Raw genomic sequence first — 27,797 nt, 5'->3', positions numbered from 1 at the left:
CATCTCAACATCAGGCATTCTGCAGGAGTCTTAGTAAGGCTTCACTATGGCTGAAGTAACCAGTTGGTACTATCTGCCTTCAAATTCCAGTCCAAAATTACCTTTGCCATAGAACTCTTTGAGGTCTCAACCAAACTCCTGCCTAAGCATTTTGGCAGAGCCAAAGAGTTTGAGCAAATCACATCCCAGTTGACCAGCTCTTCTACACCCAGGTCCTTCTAGATATGGACTGACAGCCTCCCCTGGCAAAAACACTTATCAAGCTCCAGAATTTTCAAAAGTGGATTATCAATTTGCAACCTACATGTCTAGTTCCTAAAGGACATAAATCCTTCTTTAATCAATAAAGAACAACCACACTGGGAGAATTTTCTAGAAATTCAGTCCTAATTTGCCTGCTTTCCAGATCCTGCAAATCACCAAAGGGAGATATTTAATACAGTCATTCCTATAAGTTCTCCAAGTTCTCACCTTGCAACAGACTAAAGAACTAGAAAAAAAGGACTAAGATCATTTTCTACCAAGGTGGCTTTATAAAATTTGACATCGTTATATACCTTCGGTCTTTATTCAATTTTAAAATATAAAAAGCCATACAAAGACTTTCTGCATGTACCACGCAGCCACTGCCTGCTGTGTTTCTCAACATCTCTTATGTGAAAGTAGAATGATAAGTTTACTTAAAAATTTAGAAATGGGGAAAAAGCTGTCATCCAAAACATTTACTTGCTTCATTGTCAGAGAAAAAGAATCTTAAAACCTATCAGTTTTTTTCTTGTTTGCTTTGTCTCACTTAATGTCTGAAATCTAAATTTATGCTAAAACACAAATAGAAATTTTATTCCAGGTTTCTAGCAGAATTACTTCTCTATTGCCTTGATCTAACTTTAATTTTTACTTTCCTACCTTTTTTATAAGCTACAGGAAATATTTTTTCAGAACTATTTAAGTCATGTATTTAGTTATAAATAAGTAAACAAGTAACATCACGGGCAGCATCATGTAATAGACAAACTAACCATCACACTCAGAGTGAAAAGACCAGGGTTCTAACACCAGCTCCATTAGTGCCAAGTCATGGGATCTTGGGCAATTTTCTTAATCTAAACCTTGGTTTCCCTGGAGTATAAAATGAATAAAAAATTATCAGTCATGATACCAAATAACATGGTACTTGAGAAAAAATGTTACTATTACAAAGGTGGTAAGGCAAGCACAGAATATGATACAAGTTTGGAAGAAAGAAGAAAGTTAGTCATAAAAGTCAGGGATGGTTGAGCTGTTTCTTTCAGCTCTGAAATGGTAGAAGTGAGTTCGAGCTGGGAAGACTGAAACAGCCTTCATGGTGTTATACGAGCTAGGTCTGAAAGGAAGGACAGGATTTTTAGCAGATTACACTTTCTAATTTTATGTATAATATATTTAAAGTCATGGCTTAGGATGGCAAGTGGAAGGATGATATAGATGTAAGTCTACAGAACTTATCCCCTCTATCTTCCAGATACAGGTTTTGAGGTCCAACATCCAAATTCAGGCTCCCAGTTACTGGCCACAGGCTCGCCGAGCTTACCGCCAATTTTCCTGCTCCTCTCTGACTCTCCCCACCTAACCTCCCACCACCACCCAGAAGTATTTCATTTGAAAGGTAATTCATACAGCTAAGGAGGTTTTTATTTTTGCAAATGACTCTACTGACCTGTCTGCATATACAGCTCATAAAATATATTTCAAAAAATACATTTTATAGCTCAAAAAATACATTTTAAATGAAAAAACAATCAGATATTATTCAAGGCTTGACACTGAGGTAATTCTACAAACTCAAAATAAAATTACCTGTAGAAGCCCTCCATCATCAAAACGCAGTACTTCTATTATGCTCTCCGACTGAATAAACGCTGTGAAGGAAACAAAACACACTGTCATTCAACAGGAATATAAATTCCATTTAATGTTTTACTTTAAAGTTAATCAGTACAATTTTATGTTTTTCAAATATACTGCTTGATGGTGATGGTTAAGGAGGAAGAAAATATGACCAATACTTCAGTATTTTACCAACTATGAAATGCTTGAAAATAAAACAACACAACCCAATTACAGTTTTAAGAACCTACAGGCTGTGTAAGCCACGTGCAAAATATTTATTCCTGCTATAATACCGGAAAGCACAAAACAGTGCAGTTCAACTAGATGCAGCAGATTATTTTCACTGATAGATTAATTGGAGATATCTTAAACACACAGGAAAGATCACTAGAGGATTATATTCCTTCCCCCCCAAAATAATAAGATGAAGTTCTGTATCATTCGCTCTTTTTCAGTCATGACAGGACCTAGGATCAATGGTCAAGACTGACTTGGTCGGGGAGTGGGCAAGGAAAATGACAAAAGGAGATTATCCTGTTCCAAGAAACTAAGTACAATGCAAAGACAAGATATTTAAAAAGCTAATGTACTTTTACCATATAATCCAGCAACTGTGCTCTTAAATATTTATCCAACTGATCTGAAAACATGCCCACACAAAAATCTGCAAGCCATTCCTTAGAGCAGCTGTTTTTCATAATCAACAAAAACTGGACATAATCAAGATTCAATAGGTAAATAAACAGGCAAATACAGGTTATCAACACAATGCAATATTACTCAGTAATAAAAAATAAAAGAAAAGGCTACACACTATATGGTTTCCAGGATATGACATTCTGGAAAAGGCAATGCTATAGAGATGGTAAAAAGATCAGTGGTTGCTAGGGGCTGAGAGAGAGAAAGGAAGAGGGGGTAAGTAAAGCACAGGGAATTTCTCAAAGCAGTGAAATTTCCATATGATACTGTGACGGTAGATACAAACCACACTGTGCATCTGTTAAAACAACTTTACAGCATCAAGAGTGAAACCATTATATGCAATTAAAAAGATCATTTAGGAGGTCAGGTACCCAGGACAGACTGTAGAATATGACAAAACAATTTAACTGTATTACAAAGGTAGGAAACATCTCACTGAAAGGTGGGGCGCTGACCTAAGTAATTTGGAACTAAGTGGAATCAGTAAGATTAAAGGCAAAAGAAATTGTACATAAGCACTAAATTCTAGTTGATAAAGTTACTTCCCACGGGGCTTTGGGATAAGCATTCTGATGCTGCTATGCATGTACACTGGAACTGAACAATTAAACATATGGATGATGGGTAGAGAGTCAGATTTGTGTTGGAATAAGAGTCTACACAAAAGCACAGGAAGGCGCCTAGAATGATCCATGTGATAATGGACTATAGAGTTGGCAACTAAGTACAAACTCATGTTGAGCTTAATACAGAGACAGATTGTTACCTATAGAAATATTTATAGATGTGTATATATACAGGTTAGTATGCACACATATATTTCCTTGCTCTGTCAGTTGAGAGGGGCTAGAAGTAACTAAAACCCAGTAGCAAAAGCATTTCTAGCACCAAAATCTTAGGTCCTAATACCATTCTCCAACAAAAGGAACAGGAGGAGCCTCTTGAAGAAATGGCCGAATCTAGCACTGGGGCAGGAAATACACAAGATGAAAGGCGAGCAAGTTGTGATGCCAGAAGGAAAGCGTTAAACAAAAACAAAATCCTACATCGACAGGAGTACGTCAAAGAGATGCAAGAGTTAACGGAAAGAGTTCCCCAAATAGCCAAAGCTGGAACCACTTGAGCAACAAAATAAGTCAAGCCGACTGGATTAAAACCTGAGTATAAAATAAACATCTGTGAGTCCATATTGGTATAAATAAATGATTGAATAAATAAACAATGGGGGAGAAGGGACAAAACCTTCAGGGAGAAGAATTCTAAATAATTTCTGTAGAGACTCTTCTGTTTAGAAGGTGGAACATACCTCCCCACTCCTGAAGCATGGGATGCACATAGTGACTTCTAGTGTGGAAAAGAGGAAAAAGAGAATCGCTTTACAATAGAGAAACCTGACAAACAGTATCAGTCAGGTGATCAAGGTCGACATCCACAGTGAATAATCATGTTGATAGTACCTGTGATATGATATGATATAAGTGGCACTTTTTCTCTGTGGTCTTCCTCCAAAATCACATTAACACCAGTCTCATCATGAGAAAAACATCAGACAAATTCCAACTGAGGGATATTCTATAATTCACTCCTGAAAACTGTCAAGGTCATCAAAAACAAGAAAGTCTGAGAAACCATCACAAGACCAGAGGAGCCTAGGGAGACTACTAAATGTAATGTGGTATCTTGGATGGACTCCTAGAAAAGAAAAATGAAATTAGGTAAAAACTAAGGAAACCTGAATAAAATACGGAGTTTTGTTAACAGTAATGTATCATATCAATGCAAGATGTTAATAACAGGGCAAACTTGGGTGTGAGGGGAGGATATGGGAAGTCCGTACTATCTTTGGAATTTTTATATAAATCTGAAACTGTTCTAAAATAAAGTTTATTTAAAAAAAAAAACCATGAAACAATGGTTTTCCATTTGGCTTAATGTGACACTCACTGACTCCTCTTTGTTGGTCTTTGGATATTCAGGGAAGAAAAGCTTAACCATGGAACCCCATGTACCTGGCTTTTCCAGTCGGACCAAAGCTGAAAGTCAAGCAGCAGGCGAGATGCCAGCTAATGAGATGGCTTCACCTACTTGGACGGTGTCTTTCCTGCCTGTGGAGCATCGATTTCCCCTTATTCTAGTAATCACGCCCTGATTTTATTTTGGGAAACTCCTATCCTCCATTTCTTGTGTTTCTCTTCAACCACAGTGACAAGGTGCTCATTCCCCACCAGTTCCTAGTATACAGAGAACATTCAAGAATGAAACCTCACCTTTCCACTCAGGTACAAGTACTGGTATTGGTACTCCTTGATACAAATGAACTTTCTGGTTGTTACCTCTAGTCTTAGCTTATAGCTGAACTTTAAAACTGAGATCAAAGCAAGTGGCTCCAACAGAATTACTGACACAGAGTATATCTGGAGAGCACAAAAATGTCTCCAAATAAAGTGACAAACCATTCTGAAGAAAGGACTGTGGATGTAAAAGGCTCTGCCCAGCTCACCCATCCCACTTCTCATCCCTTCCCCCATCTTTTAACATAGATGATCCAGAAAATCTTTTTGTTATACTCCTATTCAACACAGACTTACTGATGTAAAAACACAGGGAACTAACAAGAGTTAACTGAATAGCCAGATGCTCACAATGTAATAGACAAAAAGTCTAGCTCCTAGTTAGCTTTCCATCCAGTTAGCAGAGAAAATAGGACAAAAAAGTAACACAAATATGCCATATTTATAATGATCATCACGTAAGTCCCCATCATCAAGCTAGATCAGACATTTATCTAACTGATGAGAACTAAACAAAGAAAAGCAGTAACATAATTTGGGTGTACTGTGTTTTTAATTAGCTTTTTAATAGCTTAAAAAAACCATGAATTACCTTAGCTGAAAAAAAGAGCAGCAGATGTTTTATAAAGTCTGAAAGGAAAATACTGTGTTACACAGCAATAGCTTTCCTTAAAAAACATACAAATGAACAGGATTCAAGTTTGACATGAAACAAGTTAGGGTAGTTGGCTTTAAATGATCAATCATATGCTTCAAATTACATGCTTAGAAAAACAAAACTGACACTAGATACATACTTAATCATTTAATGTGTTAACAGTTATTAAGCTATAAATTGCAAAAAAGTAACCAAAGCAAGTCAGGTTCCCACATGCCCAAATCTCTAGATCTGAAACCACAACTGACAGCTACTTCCTTTCCCAAGAATTTTTTGTCCCTAATTTATACTCTCAAGGAGTCCCAAACTGCCCCAAAGTTCCCCAGCTAAAGCAGCAACCAGATGTAACAAAGATAAGAATAACATCTAATAATTATTGATCACTGTGCTATTAAACTTCAAACTAATCCTGACAAAGACATTACGGATTCCATTTTAAGATAAGCAGGCACAGTGACGTTAGGCTTGAGATCACTCGGCAAGAAAGTGGCTAGAGAGGGGCTATCGATTTCAGCCTTGGGACCCTAGAATCTGTGCTGCTAAACCCACCGCTATTTACTTTCAAAGTAATGTGACACAAATGCTCATGGCTAGTGTTACCTTCAAGCAACCTAATTAAAAAAATGAGGCATACACTTCCAATAACAAGGGAAAAGAGGACATACAAGCAAGGGATTTTCTTTCTAGCTTCTATGATTCTACTGGCATTTACTCTGTGAAGCTGGGCTCAGTAAGATCTACTTTAAGCTCCACATAATCACTCACATTACCGTGAGATCTGAGAGTAACAAAGACATTTGTCTTCAGTATAAAAATCTCAGTGTGTCAGTTATTTAATCACTTACTTTCAAAACAGAAGTTCAGTAATTGAGTTTACTTCTCTATTTCACTTAGTAAAGAATGACATTTCTAAAATAAAAATACCTTCACTTTAAAGACAATCTTTCTCTACTATAATTAGGGTTGTTTTTTTTTTCTTTCAGGTGGAGATTCTTTTTCCTGAACATTCCAACTGATGAGCAGATACATTGCCTGTTTTCATACAGCTTTTAAAATAATTCATGAAAACAATGAATGATGTAAATAACCAGTAGAAATAAATGTCATTTGATCTGGTTGTGTGTTTGGGGGGGTGGTGGTTCCAGGCATCAGGATCCTAGGCTGTCATCATCAAGTCTTTACCTTCTAGCTTTCACAGTCTCCTTATCCATGAGGGGAGAAGGATGGACTAGTTAAATCAGTGATTTAAAAATAAAAAACCAGGAAGAGAGGAAAGGGGCACGCCAGCAGGACTTAAAAGGACCCTAAATTCTGCATCAAAGAGCCGTGCTGCCTGGAATACTCTTCTTATAGGTGGTGTCTTCCCCTCCTTCAAGTCTCAGCCTAAACACACCCTCAGGGAGGCCCTCAGTGACCGCTCCAAGCAGCAACCTGTGACCCTCTGTCATGTGCCCTATTTGAACTCTTCTCACAACCTGTAAACCATCTCTGGTTGGCTGGTCATCCTGCACAAAGTCTGGAAAATGGAAGAAAAGTTATATTGGTTAAAATAATGGCATTATTATTTGAGAATTAATCACTGTTAATGACGTTAACATCTCTTTTATAGTTACATTTCCTCCGGATTTTATTTCAACAAAAGGCTCACTAACAAATAATTTTAAACATTCTGGATTAGGTTGGCATGCGTTCCTGTCTATTTGTAAAGATACTTTATGACCGAAACCTTGTTTCTTCCCTCATTAATTTTTTTTACCTAAAATATGTAATATACACCTAATTTTATCTTATTCCCACATTAAAAGTGCAAAGGAATTCATAAGTCAAATTCTAATTTTATCAAGACCCCCTCAATATTACCAACTTCCTAACAAAAGGCTATGACCACACTGTTTACTAAAACTCAAAACATAGTTGTATGCAACTCAGCTGTGTTGGATATACACCGTATGTCTAAAAAGGTGAGTCATACATATTTGACAAAGTTAGTTTTAGAGCTTATGATAGAATGCCATAATTAATTTTCATTTAATCCTAAAGTGCTTAATTTATATAAAAAGATAGGTAAACTTAAGTTACAAAATGAATGGCTGAGAACCGCCAGCTACTCTAAATAAGCAACAGAAAATCTCTAATACACGGAAGCTCACCCTACTGTGCTCGCCCACCTCACACACGCAGGGATCTATGGGAGCACCAGAGGCACCAGACAGAACAAGCAGACCAAAGTCAGACCACCAAGGCTCTGAAAATTAAGCTGGTTATTGGAACCACAGCTGACAACAGTATCTATATGAAAAACTGTTAACCAACAGATGAATGGATCAACAGAATATGGTATATAAATGCAATGGAATATTATTCAGCCATAAAAAGGAATGGAGTTCTGATGCATGCCACAACATGGATGGACCCTGAAATAAGTCAGATACAGGATTAATATTTTGATTCCACTTACATGAAATATATAGATGAGGCAAATCTGGTGAGTTAGAAAGTAGATTTGAGGTTCAAGGCACTAGAGTAAGAGTGAGTAAGATTACTCAGACTCTTTGGGGTGATAAAGAAGTTTTGGAAACAGATCATGGTGATGGTGGCACATCACTGTGAATATAACTAATGCTACTCAACTATACCCTTAAAAATAATTAAAACGGTGAATTTTATGTTACATATGTTACTAAAATATTTTTTCCAAAAAATCACACAAGACAGTATTAAAAAAAAAAACAAAACTACAGAATATTTTTCATTAACTTGGACCCCCCCAAAAAAAAAACTGTGCAAAAAAATTTAACAAATTGAACCTAGTAATGTATAAAAAATTGCACACCATAATCAAGTGAGATTTATTCAAGCTGGGCAAGACTGGTTCAAAATTCAAATGTCAATCAATATAATTCACAACTATCAACATGATAAAGAAGAAAAATTACTTGGTCATTTTATCAACTGAAACAGAAAAAGTGTATGAAAAAAGCCAAGACTCAGCCATGATAAAAATTCTCACAAAATAGGAGAAAAGAGGACGAAACCAAACCCAAAGCCAGTAGAAAAAGAAAGGAAATTTATAACAGCTCTTTTGAAATCCTTATTATCAACTATTATTTTGGGGTTTTTTCCTGATTATGTGTCAAAATTTCCTGCTCCTATCTAATTTTTTTAAAATTGGATACAAGACATTATATTACATTGTCAAATGCCTGAATATTGTTGTCTTCCTTTAAAGTATGTTGAATTTTATTTTGGCACACAGATTAATTTCCCTCGATCAATTTATTCATTTTAAAGATTATCTATAACCCAAGGTCTGACTGCCTGTTTTTGTAAATAAGATTTTACTGGAAACCCCTCAAACAAAAATTTTACATACTAACAACGATCATGTGGAAACTAAAATTAAAAACACAATGCTATTTACAATCAATCCAAAAGAACTCAATACATAGGTGTCCACTTAAGACATGTACAGGATCTGTACGCTAAAAGTGATAAAATGTTAATTTGAAAAAAACCGAAATAAATTTATATACTGCATTCATGGATAGAGTACTTGACATAGTAAAAACATCAATTCGCCGCAAATTAATATACAGATTTAATGCAATTCCTATTGATGTCTCAGCAAGGGATTTTATAGACACAGACAAGTTTATTGTAAAATTTACATAGAACACACACTCCCTAAAATAATTTAAAGAATCTTGAGAAATAAGAATAAAGTGGAAGAAATTATCCAACATTAAGGCTTCCTACATCTTACCCAGCTAGAGCACTCCACACAACGCGTTACTGGCGGAGGGATACGTGCAACACACAGCTCAGAGGGAAAGAACCCAGGAAACAGCCACACAAGTACACATAACTAATTCTGACAAAGCTGCAGAAAGCAATTCACAGGGAAGAAGAGCCTTGTCAACAAAGAGCAACTGGAGACCCATAAGCAAAAAAATGCCAAAAATTTTAGTATCTTAGAACCACTTTACTCTTGCTTGTGCTAAGCAGGAACGTGAGACAGTTACGCTGTCCCACCAGATAATTTGTTGAGTATATAGATGACACTTTTTTTTATTCCACTTTCTTTTAACTCATGTGGCACAGATCTCCTATACCCTGATCACCCAATTTACGGGTACAATTTAAAATTGCAAGTTTCTTGCAAGGGACTCTTACATGTAACAGTTAACTTGTACTCAGTAAGTGGTAAAAGGAAAAAAGACACAATTTGGAAACATTTCTTGAGTAGAGAAGTAACTGGGGTGAAAACAGATAAATGATGTCAAATTAAGAATTACAGTTAGAAGTAAAGAGTTAAAGAATATTAATCTTTCTTCAGTCAGTAGTGTAAACTAGATTTTTTTTTACTATTAAACATGACTTGTAAATGCATGGTTCAATTTTTTTTTTTTTACTATTAAAACATGACTTCTGTAACGCATCGTTCAATTATTCAATTATGAGTCTGTAATAGTTTATTGAATAGCTTATTTCTCACCTCTGATTTAAATTTTAAGTTTAAAAAGCTATCCAAAAGCATTAATTTTAAAATGACATTGAATGTTTGAATAAATATAAGACCTTTTCAAAAAGTAAAATTAAAAGACACCAAATTTGGCAGGTTCCTCCCCCCCAAAATCCTATTGTACTGAAGCATTATTTAACTTAAAAATAAATTTTAGCATTACTATGGATTTTGATTACTAATTTTTGTATTTTGATTACTTTTTTTGTATTTATTCATGTATGTTTTTACTTTTGATTACATGAATATAAAAATGTCATTACACATTTTTTTCCTCTCTAATAACAAGCACAAATCTTAATTTACCTCTACTCTGCCCTGGTTTGCTTCAAAGCTCTAGGGATACCATTTTCGGCCTTAACTGCTAGCTGTAAACAGAAGATACAACTAACTCATAGGATAGGGAAGGGCAAGGTTACTTTACGCTTGCATAGTGGGGTGAGTCAATTATAGACCTAAACTTTATAAAGAAACAAGATAACTCTTCAAAATTAGGGGAAAATGTGTTGAAGTTGCTAAGACTTCTATTCCAAAAGGACATAAATTTCCTGTTTTGAAAATGTGCTGGAAAGTTTCCTGCCTGTTGGCATGGCTGCCAAGTATGTTGACAAACAGATGAGGAAGAAAATTTCAGAACGAGGTCCCCCAAATACAATTAGCTAATGCCACATTAGGTACTCTGGCAATTTATTTTTAAAAAAAACAAACAAGAATACCTTTAGCAGGAAACTACCGCACACAGGGACTGTACCAGGGGCAGGGCTAGACGCTGCCTGTCCTCAAGGAGCTCACAGACTAAGAGGAGACACAGGAAACTGAGACGTGGGGGCACCAAATTCAGCCACCAGGGTTTGCATATCTGCAGATGTCTCTGAACAGTGGTTACGTGTGAAGGACAAGGGAGAGTCAGGCAGGTGAACAAGGAGGTCAAGGTTGGGCATTCCTACTAGAGAGCAGCACAGGGCAAAGGTCTAATGAGGTCAAAGAAATTACGGTGCTCTTGGAAAATAAGTCATTTTCATGGGTCTGGAATTAGGGAGCATTGGGAGGAATCAGAGAAGAGGCTGGAAAGGGAAGCAGAGGCTGAGTCACACCCCCATGCTAAGTCCCAGAAGTTATGTGCGATTTTCTCCATTTTTTTAGTAACTGCCTAAGGTCACACAGCAGGTAAAAGACAGGGTCAAGATGAGAGCTTGGGTCTTCCTCTCCGCAAAGTTCAAGCTCAGGCTGCCTCGCAACAGTCTTCCATATTCAGAGGGGATTTCTCAGTAAGACTGCCTTCCTGAAAGGTAGAGGACTCCCATGGTGAGCTAGTGCTGTAACTAACACTTAAACCAATTATTAAAACACCAAGTCTCAAAGTGGTGTCCTTGGATCACTGTGTCAAATCATCTCAATACTCAGTAAAATCGAGATTCTGGGCCTAACTCCAAAGAATCATATCCTCTGGGATTAAGCCTGGGGTTCTGCAATTAACAGTAATACACAGAAGCTTTGGAGGATGGTGACTGAAATGTCTGTTCAACTGAAGCCAGGTGGATGACCAGTCTGGACGGGAGTATGAAGAAAGGAAAAGGCTTAGTTCAACTTCAGACACACAGGACTTGAGATAACAGTGGAGCATGCATGTGAAAATGCTGATGCACAGTCCTAAAATAGTATTTGAACCGGGGCAAAGAGGTCACCACCAGAAACACCCACAGTGAGATGAAAAGTGAAACTGTAAGATGTAAAAAGCCACCAAGGAAGAACTGGTAGCGCTGAAGTCTAGTTTAATACAGGGCAGAACGTCCCTTGGGCGGCAGAGGAGCTTCTGACGGTAGAGGTGTCCAAGTAAGAGGAACAGAAAAGCAGAGCGTGTGTCATGGAAGCCCAGAGAGAGGAAGGTTCAACTCTGTCAAAGGCTATCACGCAGAAAGCATGGGGAAAGAAGAGACAAAGACTTTAAAATAAGCCACCAGATTTGGCCAACTGGAAGCCACTGCTAAGCCTTGAGACAGGTTTCTCTGGGGCAGAGTGGAAGACAAGCCATAAAGTGGTTGCCTCAGAGGGTCAAGAAGAGAGGGGAAGGGTTAGCCTTGGAAATGCTCTCTCTTAACACTGGAGAAACGTGACGGTGAAGAGATGCATACGGAGGTTAAGAGAAGGGAGAGGTCACAGGAGGAGCTGATGCTGGAGGGTCTGTCTTCAACAAACTGAAGAGTCAAGGTCATCTTGTCTGGGGGGAAGGAAGGGCAAGTCTACAGAATCAACTGCTCTGGGCACATAGTAAAGGCTCAGGTCTTGATTCTCAAACAGGAAAACACATGTTTTGCCAAAAATCTTTTACTGTAGATAACCTTAACTACAGAAAAATTAAAAGAACAATATTTTGTCAGATTTGTTTAAACACATTCTCCTTTTCTCCTTCTATCTCTGTGTATATTCACTTTTTTTTCCCAAACCATTTAAAAATAGGCTATAGATATCACAACATTTCTTGGTAAATACTTCAGCATGTATCCTCTAAGAATAAGGACATTCTTCAACATAATTACAATTTTATCATCATGTACAAGCAGTTTCATATTGATACAATAATATTAAAAATATGTATTCTGTATCTGTTTCCTCAATTGTCCATGCAAAAATGTCCAGAATTTTTTCGGTCCAGAATCCAATCAAGGATTATGCATTATAATTGGCTGTAATGTTTCTTTAGACTCCTTTAAATCAGAATAGTCTCCTCAAATTGTTCTATCTTTCATGACATATTTCTGAAGAATAAAGACCTAGTGTTTTATGAAACATCCCACAATCTTGCTTTGCTGATTCCTTGTAATCAGATTCATATAAAACACTTTTGGCAAGAATAATGCAGAGGTGACACTATATATCCCATCATCAGGCACGTATGCCAGTTTGTCCGACATAATTGGATCACTTGGTTAATGTAGGATCCATCAGATCTTTCCATCATAAAGATGTCTTTCCCCGTTGGTAATTCATAAGTAATCCACAGGGAAGACACTGAGACAGTGTGTGTCTGCCCAATAACCTTTCACCCATGATTCCAGCATCCACTGATGATTCTGGCTTGAATCAATTATTACACTGGTGGCCGTAAAATGCTGATATGCTAATCCAATCATTCCTTGCACATTCATTTACTACATCCTTTGGTAACACCATTTTCAATTCCTTCCACCCTTTTCATTTTTGATTATCACTAAGGGTTCATGGATTTTTCTCCCAATATAATTGAATGCTGTTATTACTCTTTTTTGATGATCAAAATGTCCCAAATTTGGCCAATTAGAGTCCCTTCAAGTCAGCTCTTGTGTCCTTTGGACATGTTCCTATTAGTCCTTGAGCACTTCTTTGCTTTCTGTCACAGTAAAACGTTCTAGCAGGATCATCTTGTAGTTTTTCTGACTGAATTCTGGACGGTTTCCTGAAACAACTTAAAAGAATTAAGACCAATTCTCAGAACTTGCCAGAGTGAGACAATGCACTGAAAATGAGGCAACAGGTCTGACTAGAAACATTCCAAAAGGAGATCAATACATAGCCTAGAACCACACGAAAAGATGCCCCATGTCATTAGCCATTAGGCAAAACGAAACTCAACCCAGAATGAAATGCTACCACACATCCACTAAAATGACTGACAGCACCAAGCAGACAGGAACAGCTGGAACTCTCACCTTTGGCTGGTGATGGTCTGGCAGTTTCTTACACATGTAATCTTACCATACACTCAGCAATCCCAGTCCTTGGTATTTACTTACCAGAAATGAAAATATTTTATTTGTAAAAATACTTTTACTTGAATGTTTACCAAAGCTTTAAATTATAATACACCAAAACCTGAAACAGGTGAATAAATGGTAGTATATCCATCTCATGGATCACCACTCAGCAATCACAACAAACAAACTGCTACAGATGCAACATGAATGAATCTCAAATCGTTACGCAAAGTGAAAACAAGTCATGCACAAAAGACTGCACACAGGATGATTCCATTGATTTTAAATTCTAGAAAACGCAAGACTATAATGACAGAAAGCAGATCAGTGGTTGCCTGGAGGCAGCACCAGGGGAGGGCACTGAATGCAAAGAGCCAAAAGAGAACTTTCTGAGGTGATGAAAATGTCCTATATTATGACTGTGGTGGTTTCATAACTGTGTATGTTTGTGAAACTATTCAAGTGTACACTTAAAACTGGTGAATTTTACTGTGTGCAAATTACACTTCAATAAAGCTGGTTAAAACATTAAAAAAAAAGGAAAGCCGGCACAAGTTCAATAAAATGCACTCACCTCACAGGGCTGTTTTAGGTACATATGACTACAGCCATATATGCTCTAAGTAGATGCCCCCGGGGCACACAGCTTCACCAAGACTTGGTCTTTTTTAATAGGAAAAGGAATTGTATTGCTTCTCAATGACTTTCCATTTTATGATCCCAGGAAGTAGTCGGCTTGAAGAAGTTCTGAGACTGCTGCAACAATTTGGTTTTCACTCTGAAAACTAAATGTCTGTGCTACATTATGTGTGAAAAAGTTTTTCTTCTATGCAAGTGTATTGTGGTAAATTTCTATTAGAAGTTCAAAATATTTGGATACAGAATTGATATTTGAAAGAATGCTGTTGTCTTTTCAAATATAAATATTTCCCTCAATCCAGTTTTCTGACCCACAGGCTTACATAAAAGTGACATCCGTGTAGTATGCTCTGCAACAGTCCATCCGACCTCCAAGACAGCGGGCAAGCGAGCGCTCACGTTCCTGACTGTTCTGCCAGCGGGATGGCCGCAACCCTGAGATGCCCATTACCCCGCACAGCTGCAGTCAAAGGTCTCCTTTTCTTTCTCAATCAAAACTCCTATGTCCCCAGACAAAAGAAAATAAAGGAGATCGCCATCTACAAGTTCAAAAATACTGCTGTTACATTTAGGAAATTGAGAGAATTGTTAGGGCACTCTGCTTTCATGCTGGGTTCATTCAAGGCTGATCTTTGACCTCCATTTCCTTGCAATTTGGCTCATGTCACTTCCAGTTACTGAAATCGGTATGCAAGTCACCTACCTTTCCCCCTTAGGGTAAATTCAGTCCCACTGCAAATAAACCACAGGAGAATACAGTTAAGGGAAAAGTCCGTATTTTCCAGAATTTCCTTAAAATAGTCAAATAAATGTTGGCGAGGAAAGCAAAAATCACATATAACTAAGAATGGAGCTTGTTAAATACATACTTAAGATACAGTGTCCTTGACTAAGTCAATCCTTTTGCCATCAGATTGTTTTCTTTATACTTATATACTTTCACTTCCAGACAGAGAAACATCACAAGATAAAAATAACCAGAGTAAAATGTCTACCATCTACTGAATGCCTTGTACTTACTGAGTACCGAATTAGACAATCTGCATGCACTATTCTTACTTAATCCCAACAAATCCTGGGAAGGAAGATATTAATCTCTAAAAATAGGAAGACATTATGAAATGGTAAAATTAAATATATTAACTACCATTAGGAAAGTTTGGGGAAACAATGACTCATGGTCTTTAAACTCCAGTTTCCTCATCTATAAAATATGCATTTACATTTCTTGGTTAAATAGGCACTACTGGGTATAGTACGTGGCTCATAATAGCCACCACCTACTAAGCACCTACTATCAGGGCCATTTATAGGGCCACTCAGCTAAGCACCTAGTGGAAACCAGGAATAATGAATCTGGATGGTGTGACAAGCCCTATGACTGGGGCACCAATTCATCTGATCTCACCAACAGCACATACTGTTTAAAAATCCCCTAGTGTAATGAAAATTACTGTTTCTGGAAGTCTGAAGAAACTGTCCAATGAATTTAGATTGTAAGCTGACAACCTTCGAAAGCTAGCCTCTACCCTTCTCTAGTCTGCCCATGGGGAAATGATCTAAATATAATTCTGAAATTCACATAAGTTAGAAACAGATGGTATTAGACAAGTTTCCTGGTGTGGCTCTTGCAACTAGATTTAAAAATCTAAATGGGCAGAAAAAGAACAGTAAGTAAGGATAATGCTGTAAAGGGAGAGTGAGCAGACCCTAAAGAAAAACTTAATCAAAAGTAAAATTAGAAACTAAAGAAAAACTTTACAAGCAAGATGATCAAATTTAATTCTTAAACTGTCATCATTGACAGGGGTATATTTTTCTTCTCTTGTCATAAAAGAAAATTCTATCACAGGTATCTAATGTCAAACTGTCTGATTACTAGAGCTGACAGAATGCATACGCTGAACATGATACCTCGGAGGAAGCTGACTGGTTCTCTGCTCAGCGCAACAATAATTCAGCAGATGTTAAACCTGCGCAGTGTCTGGTATCCAACTCAGATGAAGTTCTTCTGGAGTGGTTAATAAGCTACGGAAGGGACAGTTTTACCTAAAATACTTTAAGAGAGAGAACACTTTTCTGATTTTCTTATTTCTTCCACTCTTCAAATACAATTCTTTGAGTGTCCTGATCTTCAAGACCTGGTAAAGAAGAGAGCAACCACATGTGAAAAGCCTAAATTCCGTGAGGACAGGAATCACCTCGTATTCATCTCAGAGGCCTCAATGACCAACCCTGTGTCTGACATGCTGCTTGGCCCTCAAGAAATGTCTGCTGAGCTGAATACATGGAGTACCTTCAGACCAAGGAGTCATTCTGATTCAGCTGAACATAACTGCACTCTGGCTCTCCTGGATCTCCTGGTATTAGACCAGTCATCCAGACTGACCCGTGATATGAATATGTAACATCAATAAGAGCCACCAGCCATGGCCAAGCCCTCCCGGTGATCTAATCAGTCCTTACACCAACCTGAGAAGGTGGGTCCTCCTACTGTCCCCATTAAAACGTCAGGAAGCTGAGGCATGAGGGCTAGAAAACCCTCTCAAGGTCACAGTCAAGGCAGCATTCCCAAGTCAGCTGTATGTCTAGTCTCCACACGAGACAGGAGGCCAGGCTCCTTGTGCAAGATGACAAGACCCATCACTTATCAGGAAGACAGGAGCTTGCTGGGACCACTTTCTGCAGGAGGGTTCACAGGTCTGAATTCAGCTACACCTGCCCACCACTTGAAACAACAAGAAAGGGGCATGTGTGTTAGATGGGTGGCAGAGATGAGCTGAATGGAACTATGGAGCTGTGTTCTCACTCACTGCAAACCTGGGTTACGTCCAACCAGACCTAACAGCCTCACTGGTACTGTTCACTCCATCACATAAGCTGAACAACACAGGCTTCTTTATACAGTCCACCTAAGTCCCTCCTGGGGCACACACAACCTTGAGACACATCTTTAACCTTGCTCTGTAATTATTTTTTTATACCTGTCTCTCTAACAAGAAATTCTTGGAAGCTAATGACTGTGTCTTACTCCTGCGCATATTCCTGGAGCCCTGCAGCGTGCTCCGTAAGTGCTGGCGGTGTGAAAGAGGCACGCTGGCCGGGAACGGGGAGTGGACCTGAAAACAGGATGGTGTGTAACGAATTCGCACGTGTGACTACAAAATGGAAGGCTTGAAAGGGTTCCATGTATTTAAATTTCCTGGGTATGGACCAACTGGCAGGAAGGAAAAGGGGAAAAAAAAATCAAAGTGTAAAGATCACCGGGAAATAGGAACTTAATAGGTAATTAACAAATGACCTATAATTAAAAACTGTATCCTTGATAATCCAAAGCTTACAATGGGGAATTTTTCAAGAGGGTTGATACTGGAGGATGGAAGGTGATGGTAGATAGATTTATTAAGCACCCTCAAACCTAAAGTTTAAATTCCTCAACCATTCCATAAAGTGCTTTTATTCTCATTAAACCCAAGAGGAAACAGGGTACATAATCTGACCAAAGTCACATGGCCAGTAAGTAAGTACTAGAGCCTCACTGTTATTCTTTTTTATCAAACCATGCTGTCTTCCCACACAAAACAGCCTGTTGGGATGTCTTACACCATTCTTTAGGGTGTGTGTGTGGGTTTAATGTTGGAAGGAAGGGAGGAGGAAAAAGAAATCTAAAACTCCCTCTCAGAGACACATCATTAAAGAGCTACAGGGTCAAGTCTAAGACTCCATAATGGGTTACTTATTCTAAGCAAGGTCAGTTCAAAATGGGTTGATTTATGGACCCCAAAAGCTTTGTTCAAAGCCAAACATTTTGCTTATAAGGAAGAAATGGTCCTGGTAAGAGATGTGCCAACTGGATCACACTGAATATTTTTCTTGCGGTTCACAGCAGAGATCTTCGGCCCCCCACCTCGGCCAGGACACTCCGAGAGCCCCGCCCAAGGCAATGGGCCTGGCCCAGCAAGCACTTGTAACCTGTAACAACAGGGCCCATCACAGGCCTGCTCACCACACTGCTGGCTCCTGCAGGCCCAGAGCTGCATCTTTATCTTATAGACCTAGCCTGGGATGTGACACCCCCACATAAAAATTAATGAATTAGTTTGTGAGTGTTCAGCTCAGTTTGGTGACCAAACAGGAACTGAGATGTTGCTACCAGATAAGGCGGTGTTTGTCTGTCTGTTTGTTTTAAATTAGCCAGTTTACAATGTTGTGTCAAGGGTGGTGTTTAAAACAAAACTTCATGTGGTGTTTTAATGTTTTAGGTATTAACATTTTAAGAAATCAACATTAAGTTCTGAATGGTCACGAGCCAGCCTGTGGGTGTGAGATTCAATCTCCAACTGAGTCAAGATGTACCATGCACGTGCTGTGTGCGTGCACAACGCAGATAACTCCTATCTCCCTGTAACGAGGGCTACCCCAGAAGGGAGATGTTCAGACCAAAACATAAAGCTTCACAAAGTTGGCCAAGCAGCGCTGGCGTGTGCTCACAGGGAAGCCTGCTCAAAGCAAGAGCGACTCTGACAGTCGGCACTGGCCTTTGTGCGGTGAAGACAGAGAACTGACCACAATGACTCTCCGTCATCGGCGCCTCTTCACCAACTCATCACTCCAGCCGGTCTTTTCTTCCCACCAAACAAGAAGGAGATGACAACACTTATATTGGTGAAATAGATGCCTTAACTTGATAAAGTGTGATTTGTTGATGTGTTACAACTACCGAGTATGCCTAAGTAAAGCCTTTTATTTTCAATGGTACAAAGGCTCTGAAGAGCTAAGTCACCCTGCACACACTTCCTATCTTACCACCAGCCCCTGGGCGTGGGTGGGGGGAAGGGGAGGGGGTTAGACAGACAACTGTTACTTTATCTCGGGTTTCTTCCAGATCCCAAGCCAAGCTCACCTTGTTTAGGTCTTTCTGCCACCCACCCAACTCCTTCCCAGGCCCTCCCTCTGCTAGCCTGTTACTTCTTTCATCCCCTAACTCTGTCTGCTGACACCCAAATGCCCATCTCACATTTTTGAAAACACTTCCTTTCCAGAATCTAATCAATGACACTTTCCGGCCTTCTCTGATATTTTAAATGTGACCTTCTGTGTAGATATTCCAAAGTCTTGGAGCACTCATTGTGCAATGATTCAGAAACATATCTATATACCCATCTGGTGAAGATTATCCACAATTAAATGAATTAATTTGTCCCAAAGACACACACAGCTGGGAAATGATAAACTGATCTGTGAAGGAAGATCAGATCCATCTGCAAAGCCTTCATCTTGTCTATTTCCCAGGCACCAGACCCCAGGCAGACACTAGCCAAGGGGAGGAACAATGCTTGGGCAGTTGAGGTCCAGACCCCAAAACTGTGGCCGGAAGAGGAAGACAACTCTGGTCCTTTTCCTGCAGTAAGGACAAAGTGCTGAGGGCTTCGGCCAACTCCTCGCGGGTCTGCAGCGCTGGGTGCATCCAACTCACTTTCACCCAAGGGTGCGTCAGGGGCACAAAGCAGAAGAAAGCAGCAGTAGCAAACATCTGAAACAGATGTCGCTGGCTTGACTGTGCGGTCTACCACCCAACCCTGCTGACCTTCAACTGGGCCTGGTTTGTTCAGTTTCTAATGCTGGTGTGGGGGGAGTGGGCAGGGGGTGTAATAAAGAATCATTAAAATCTACAATACCATTCTGCACTATTATTCATTTTGCACACAGATTTCTGGCTTAAATAGTATGAACAGATACTGTATTAAACAACTATTTTAGAACTGCATGAATAATTATTTAGACATATGAGGAAGATCAAAGTCAAATACAACAGAGAGAGAGCTGTGGAAGGAAAAATGAAACAATCACTCAGAGCTGCTGTGTATAAATTACTCTGTCAAGATTAAGTACATATAACCCTTCCCAAAGAATCCCAGGTAAAGGTCAGGGAGAAAATCATGGGTCTACAACACTGACATTTGTCAAAAAGCACTGAAACTGTTGACACGTGGGAGATGACACTGCTAAAGGCACTAGGGGAAAAAACACACACAAGGAGTGACCAGCTGGTCTGCATGATAAAAAGTGACAACACAGGAAGTTAACTATGATAAGTGTGTGTGTGTGGAGGGGGGAGGGGGCAGGTACTAGTATTCGATTTTAAGATCAAAAAATATTGAAATATAAGGTAGGTTGACACCTGCCTAAAATTACATTTGTGACAATAAATTCGCTTCACAAACCTGAGAAGTAATCCATAAAAATTAATATATGAATTGCATCTGAAATTAAAATAAACTACCTCTAAATTGTATGCACGGTAGACAAACACATAAACACAATTTAAAAAGTCTAAGTTTACAGAGTTTCACTGTTCCTAATAATATTTTTTAACATGTGTAGGTTAGGAAGAAAATCCTTAACAGACCATTGTTCTTCACTGTGAAAAATGTCTGAGGCAGAGGAGTAGGATGCTGAAAGCCATGCATCTGTGACAGGCAGAATAATAAGGTTTCCCCTAGATGTCCATCTCCTAACCTCAGGAATCTGTGAATATGTTAGGTCACAATGCAAAAGGGAATTAAGACCGCAGATGCAATTCAGGTTGTAATCAGCTAACTTTGAGATAATAAAGTTACTATGGATTAACTGGGTAGGCCTAACATCCTTACAAATCTAAGAGGGAAGCAGAAAAGAGAACCAGAGCAATGGCAGCATAAGAAGGACTTGGCTGAAGCCAAGGCATGTGGTGGCCTCAAAAAGCTTGAAAAGTCAAGCAGACAGATTCTTCCCTAGAGCCTCTAGAAAAGACATAGCCGTACCAACACCCTGATTTAGCCCATGGGATCCATTTCAGACTTCTGATCTTCAAAACTGTAAGATAATAAATTATTGTTATTTAAGTCACTAAGCTTGCGCTTATCTGTTACAGGAAATAGGAAATAGCAATAGGAAACTAATATACCATCTGATCTGACATTAACTACCACTTCTTCTGTAGCAAGAGGTTTGGGAACAGCACCTGAAAATAACAATGCTGGCTACACAGGAGAAATGTAACTGACACAGATGTCTAGACTTCTACTTCTGGGCATGAAGGAGTAACAGGAAACATACATAACTTCCCACCTGAAACAATCAAACACTTAAGACAAAATACATGAAAAATGATAGTTTTCAGACCCTAAATATCAGTCAAGGAAGAACAACAATCTCTAAGAGATGGGAAATAAACAAGTGAGCCCTACGACTGCCTTGAGAGAGTTACTAGAACACAGGGAGTGGAAACTGATGGAGCCTGGTGGACTCTCTGAGCTGATGAGACAGAGCTGAGAGTCCAAGGAAACCAAGGCAGTGAGAGTTCAAAGGACAGAATACCAGAAAGGAGAGAGCTGAACAAAGAACTCTAGAGAAACAGAGAGGGTCTCCAACGAGTACTTAGCAAAGTACTGATCAAAAAAAGGTTTAGAGGCAACAGTGCCCGGCACTCACACAGAGCCCGTTACAGTGCCCAGTCCCACCAAACTGGAAAAAACAATCAATCACAGGGTTTTGAATAGAGTACTCAGGAAGGGCTTGCCTCAGCTGTGGAAGACAACCAGTCCTAGACTGAGCACTGCTCCAGGCCCACCCAACAAATCAAGACACAAAAACGATCAAACGGTTTCCAATTAACTGCCTGTGAGAACAAAGTTCAAGAGTATTTCTAGGAATACAAAAAAACAGCACCCAACAAAGCAAAACTTGAAATGTCTGACATCCAATTAAAGATTATGAAGCGCACAAAGATGCAAGAAAACATGAACCAAATGAGAATAACCAACTGAAATCAACCTAGAACTGGCACAGATGTCAGAATCAGCTAACAAGACAATAAAAACAGTACCACAAATGTGTTCCATAAGTTCAGAAAGTTAGTAGAGAAATCAAAGACATAAAAAAACTGAAATCATACTTTTAGAGATGAAAATTACAATGTATGAGATGAAGAATATACTGGATGGGATTAATAGCAGATTAGACATTGCAAAAGACAAGACTGAAGAACTTGAAGGCACAGTAAAAGGACCTATCCAAGATGAAACAGAAAAAAATGCAAAAACTAAGTAGTACAAAGAACTGTGGGAACAACTTCAAGTTGTCTATTACATGAATACCTGGAATCCACAAATTGGGTTTGAGGAGAGAAAAGGGAAAATATTTAAAGAAATAATAGCAGAAAATTTCCCAAACTTAAGAAAAATCACAAATCCATAGATCAAGAAATTCAACAAACACAAGACATGAAAAAAGCTGTACCAGGAGACATCAAACTGCTCAAAACAAGTGACAAAAAGAAAATCTTAAAGTCGTCAAAAGAAAAGAGATAAATTATATACAGAGAAACAAAAATAAAAATGACATCAAATTCCTCATGTGAAACAATGAAAGGGTAAAGTGAAGATAACTCTGAAGTACTGAAAAATAAACATGTCAATCTGTAATTCTATACACAGTAAAAATATCTTTTGAAAACAAAGGCAAAACAAAGACATTTTCAGATATATAAAAGATGGAAGAATTCATTATTGGCAGATACACACTGCAAGAAATGATAGAGGAAATATTTCAAGCAGAAGGAAATGATATAGGTGGAAATATACAAAAGAATGAAAATTACTGGAAATGGTAACTGCATGTTAATTATATACATTATAAAGAAATAAATGTAAAATTATGTATACACACAAATATGTAACTCTCTTGGAAATCTTTTTTTTAAATCACTGACGATTTAAAGAAAAATCATAACAAAGTACTGTTATAACTCAGTAACAAAAAGATCCCTGGTAAATCCCCAAACGTCTCAAAATCAAAGATCTCAGTTTCCACCTTAAAAAAACTGAAAAATGAAGAGCAAATTAAGCCCAAAGTAAGTAGAAGAAAGGAGATAATAAAAATCTTAGTAGAAATCAATAGAGAGACTGAGACAGAGAGAGATTAATAGGGAGGAAAAAGAACTGAAAGCTATTTTTGAGAAGAATATTAAAATTGATAAACCTTCAGCCAGACTGAGCAAGAAAAATCAGAAAAGACACAAATTATAAAGAGCAGAGATGAGAGAGATGTCACCACTACAGATTCTATAAATATTCAAGAGCTAATAGGAGAACACTATGTACAACTTTTTCAATAAATCTGATGACTTAAATGAAGTGGGCTAATTTTTTGAAAAATTTTAATTACACAGCTTCACTTAGAAAAAGATGGATAATCTGAACAGCCCTGTATCTTAAAAATTGAGATTATAGTTTGAAAAAAAACCCAAAAAACTACACAGAAATTCCAGGCCCAGACGGCTTCAATGGTCAATTTTACCACACATTATGGGGGAAATAACACCAATTCCATGCTGACTCTCTCAAAACACTAAAAAGGAAAAAATACCTCTCAACTATTTCCATGAATCCAGTACTACCCTAACACCAAAAGCAAAGACATTACAAGAAAACAGAATACCATCCCTCATGACTACAGACATAAAAATTCTAAACAAAACTTCAGCCAAAAACTTCCAGAAATACATGACAAAGATAATACATCATGATCAAATAAGAGACTCAAGGTTGGTGATTCACCATATTAACCTAAAAAAAAAAAAAAAAGCATCTCAATAGCCACATAAAAAGCAATTGACAAATTCAAGATCTATTCCTGTTAAAAAAATCCTCATCAAACCAGATATAAGAAATGTCTACTCTTACTACTTCTATTCAACACTGTACTGGAGGTTCTCATTGTACAATCAGGCAAGAAAGATCACAGGTATCCAGATTGGAAAAGAGGAAGTAATACTATATTTGCAGACATAATCATCTATGTACAAAGTACAACAGAATCTACAGAAAACTTATTAGAACTAGGAAGTCAGTTTGGGAAGATCAGAGAATACAAGATCAATATAGGAAAATCTATTCATATGCTAGCAATGAACAACCAGAAACTGAAATTTTTAAAAAAGAATACCATTTACAGTGGTATTAAAAAATATGAAATGCTTAGAGATAAATCTGACAAAAGATAAGACTTTTTACACTGCAAACTATAAATTTTTGCTAAGAGAATTTAAAGAAGATCTAAAAAAAAAAAAAAAAAAAAAAAAAGGAGAAAATACCCCATGTTCACAGGACTAAATACTGAGATGTCAATTCTCTCCCAATTGACCTACACATTTAACACAACCCCAATCAGTATTTCAGCAGTCTGTATGGAAGAAATTGATAATCTGACTCTAAAATTCATAACTGAATGTGAAGGACCTAGAATAGGCAAAACAACTCTGAAAAAGAACAAAGTTGGAGGACTAACACTGTTTCAGTTGTATCTGTATTATAAAGCCACAGTAGTCAAGACAGTGTGGTAATGGCATCCAGATAAGACAATGGATCAATGGAACAGGAGATACCAAATATAAGCCCACACATGCACAGGCAATTGACTTTCAACAAGTGCAATGACAATGCAGGAGGAAGAGAGTAGGCTTTTCAACAAATGGCACTGGAACAACTGGATATTCACATGCAAAAGAATTAAACTTGGATCCACACTGTGTGCCACATGTAAAAATTAACTCAAAATGGACCATAGATCTAAATGGGAGACCTAAAATTATAAAATTTCTAGAAGAGAACATAGAAAATCTTTGATACCTTGAGTCAGGCAAAGATTTAGATACAATACCAAAAACATGATCTATAAAAGAACAACTTGATAAATTGGACTCATTTAAAAACTTCTGCCCTTCAAAAGACATTGTTAAGAGAATAAAAATACAAGCCACAGACTTGGAGGAAATCTTTGCAAACATATTATCTCCAGAGGACTTAAAGCCAGAATATATAAAGAACTCTCAAATCTCAATAAGAAAGTGAATAATGCAATAAAACATGGGCAAAAGATTTGAAAAGCCTCTTCATCAAAGATATATGGATGGTCAATAAGCACATGAAAAGATGTTCAACATCATTATTCACTGGGGGAATATGAATTAAAATTGTAAGTTTTAATATGAATTAAAATTATAAGTACACTTGTTAAAAATAGTTGAAATTTAAAAGGCTGACCACACCAGAGTGTTGACAAGGAAGTGGAGGGACTGGAACTCTCATACACTGCTGGTGGAGATATAAAAAGGTACAACCACTTTGGAAAACAGATTACACAAATCTGTACATGGATTAAAATTCACAGAACTATACCCCTCAAAAAAAAAAAAGTCAGTTAAAAATTTTAAGACAGCATGCTCTACACATACACACACACACTCCCTCCCTGTCTCTTTTGTACTTGCTGCTTTCATTTTGCAGTGCATTCAGGTAATCACTGAATATCAGATTCTAGAGATCTCCCTCATTCTTTTTTTTAACAAATGCATAATAATAATCCTTTACGTGGATGTAATCTGATTTATTCAACTACATATGGATATTTAGGCAGTTTCCAGTATTTTTTTGATCACAAATAATCATCCTATGAGTAACCTTGTGCATGTATATTTGTATGTCAGAAAGGTGTCTTAAGGGTCAATTCCTAGGACTGGGACTCCTAGGGCAAAATTATAAACATGTACAGAGTTGTTTCAGATATTGTGCCAAATTTCTTTCCATTAAAGGAAGTACCTTCTTTGCATTCCCAGCAGCAAGGTGTGAAAATGCGTGCTTTCCCCCAGCCTCACCAGAGATGCTACCAAGCTTTTAAACTTCTGCTAATCAGATAAATGAGAAATGGTACCTTAGTTATTTTCTTTCTTAAACAAGAAGGATGTTTTTCAATTTTTAAGTAAACTTTAAAAACACAGCTTTACTGATATAATTCACATATCATACAATTTGCCCATTTAAAATACACAATGCAGAGCGTATAGTATATTCAAAGAGCTGTGCACTCACCACCACTATCTGCTTCCAGGTCATTTTCATCACCCCCCAAAAGAAACACCGTACCTATTAGCAGTCACTCCCCATTCCTCCATCTCTGGGCCCTAGGCAATCACTGATCTACTTTCTGTCTCTGCGGATCTGCCTACTCTGGACATTGCACTTAAATGTTTTCTGTAGTCATACATGGCCTGCAGGGATTGGCTTTGTTCACTTAGCATAATGTTTTCAAGATTTATCTGTCTGTAGCATGCATCAGTGCTTTACCCCCTCTTCTGGCTGAATAACATTCCATTTTACTTATCCATTCATTAGTTGATGGGACATTACAGTTGTTTCCACTTTTTGGCTAGTAAGGAAAATACTTCTATGAACATTCCTGTGCAAATTTCTGTGTGCACATATGTTTTCATTTCTTTCTGGTGTATACCCAGCAGAACGGCTGGATCACATGGTTAAGCCTACAGTTAGCATTCTGAGGAAATGCCAGACTGTTTTCCGAAGCAGTTGTACCATCTTATATTCCCAATAGCAACACATGACATTTCAATTTCCCCACATCCTCACCAACACTTATTATGTCTTTCTTATTATGAATATACTAGTGAGTGTGAAGTGGAATCTCATTTTGGTTTTAATTTGTACTCCTCTGATGGCTAATGATACTGAGCACCTTTTCATGTCCTTACTGTTTATCTTTGGAGAAATGCTTATTCAGATCCCCCGTCCATTTTTTTTATTGGATTGTCTTTTTATACTGAGTTCTTTATATATTCTAGATACATATCCCTTACCAGATACTTGATTTGCAAAAATTTTCTCCCATTCTGTGGGTGGTCTTTTCAATTTTCTGATAGGGCCCTTTGAAGCACTAAACTTCTTCATTTTGACAATGTCCAATTTATCTATGTTTTCTTTTGTTGTTTGTGCTTTCGATGTCTTGTCTACCAGGGACGCTCAGGCAGACTCAATGTCAGCAGCAGGCAGGCTGAAATAATGGCTCCCCAGGATGTCCACACCCCAATCCCTGGAATCTGTGAATGTGACCTTACATGGTCAAAAGGATTTTACAGATGTGATTAAATTAAGTATTCTGAGACTGGGGGTGGGGATTATCCTAGACTATCTGGATGGGTCCAGTGTAATCACAGTGGCCTTTGTAAGAGGGATGCAGGAGACTCAAGACAGCAGAGTGATGGGAGGAAGGGGGTCCCAAGCCACAGAACACAGGAGGCCTCTAGAAGGCCGTGAAACAGATTCTCCCCAAAGCATCGAGAAGGAATAACACCTTGATTGTAGAATTCCACCCTTAAGAACTCTAAGAGAATAAGTCTGCATTGTTTTAAGCCACTGGAGTTGTGGTCATATGCTACAGTAGCAACAGGTAACTAACACAGGGTCCAAGGTTTTAACTGGGGGCTAGTCACATACCCTCTGCCTAGCACATTCCAGACTCCCAGAAGGAAAGCAAGTGTTAAGCATAAATCA

At 38.1% G+C, this 27,797-nt stretch overlaps 1 protein-coding gene across 2 annotated transcripts in view; it reads right to left on the bottom strand.

Annotated features, from left to right (window-relative positions):
• The window catches only part of TMEM131 (transmembrane protein 131), a 139,166-nt gene that overhangs the window by 99,082 nt on the left and 12,287 nt on the right, over nt 1-27,797 (bottom strand). For both annotated transcript variants that reach the window (XM_032469726.1, XM_032469725.1), the window contains exon 2: nt 1,837-1,898. In XM_032469726.1, coding sequence (XP_032325617.1) covers nt 1,837-1,898 — 62 coding nt within the window. The remainder of the gene's footprint in view (nt 1-1,836; nt 1,899-27,797) is intronic.

The sequence above is a fragment of the Camelus ferus genome, chromosome 28 (assembly GCF_009834535.1).
Source record: "Camelus ferus isolate YT-003-E chromosome 28, BCGSAC_Cfer_1.0, whole genome shotgun sequence".
Lineage (NCBI taxonomy): Eukaryota > Metazoa > Chordata > Mammalia > Artiodactyla > Camelidae > Camelus > Camelus ferus.
This window is presented reverse-complemented; position numbering and strand designations above follow the sequence as displayed.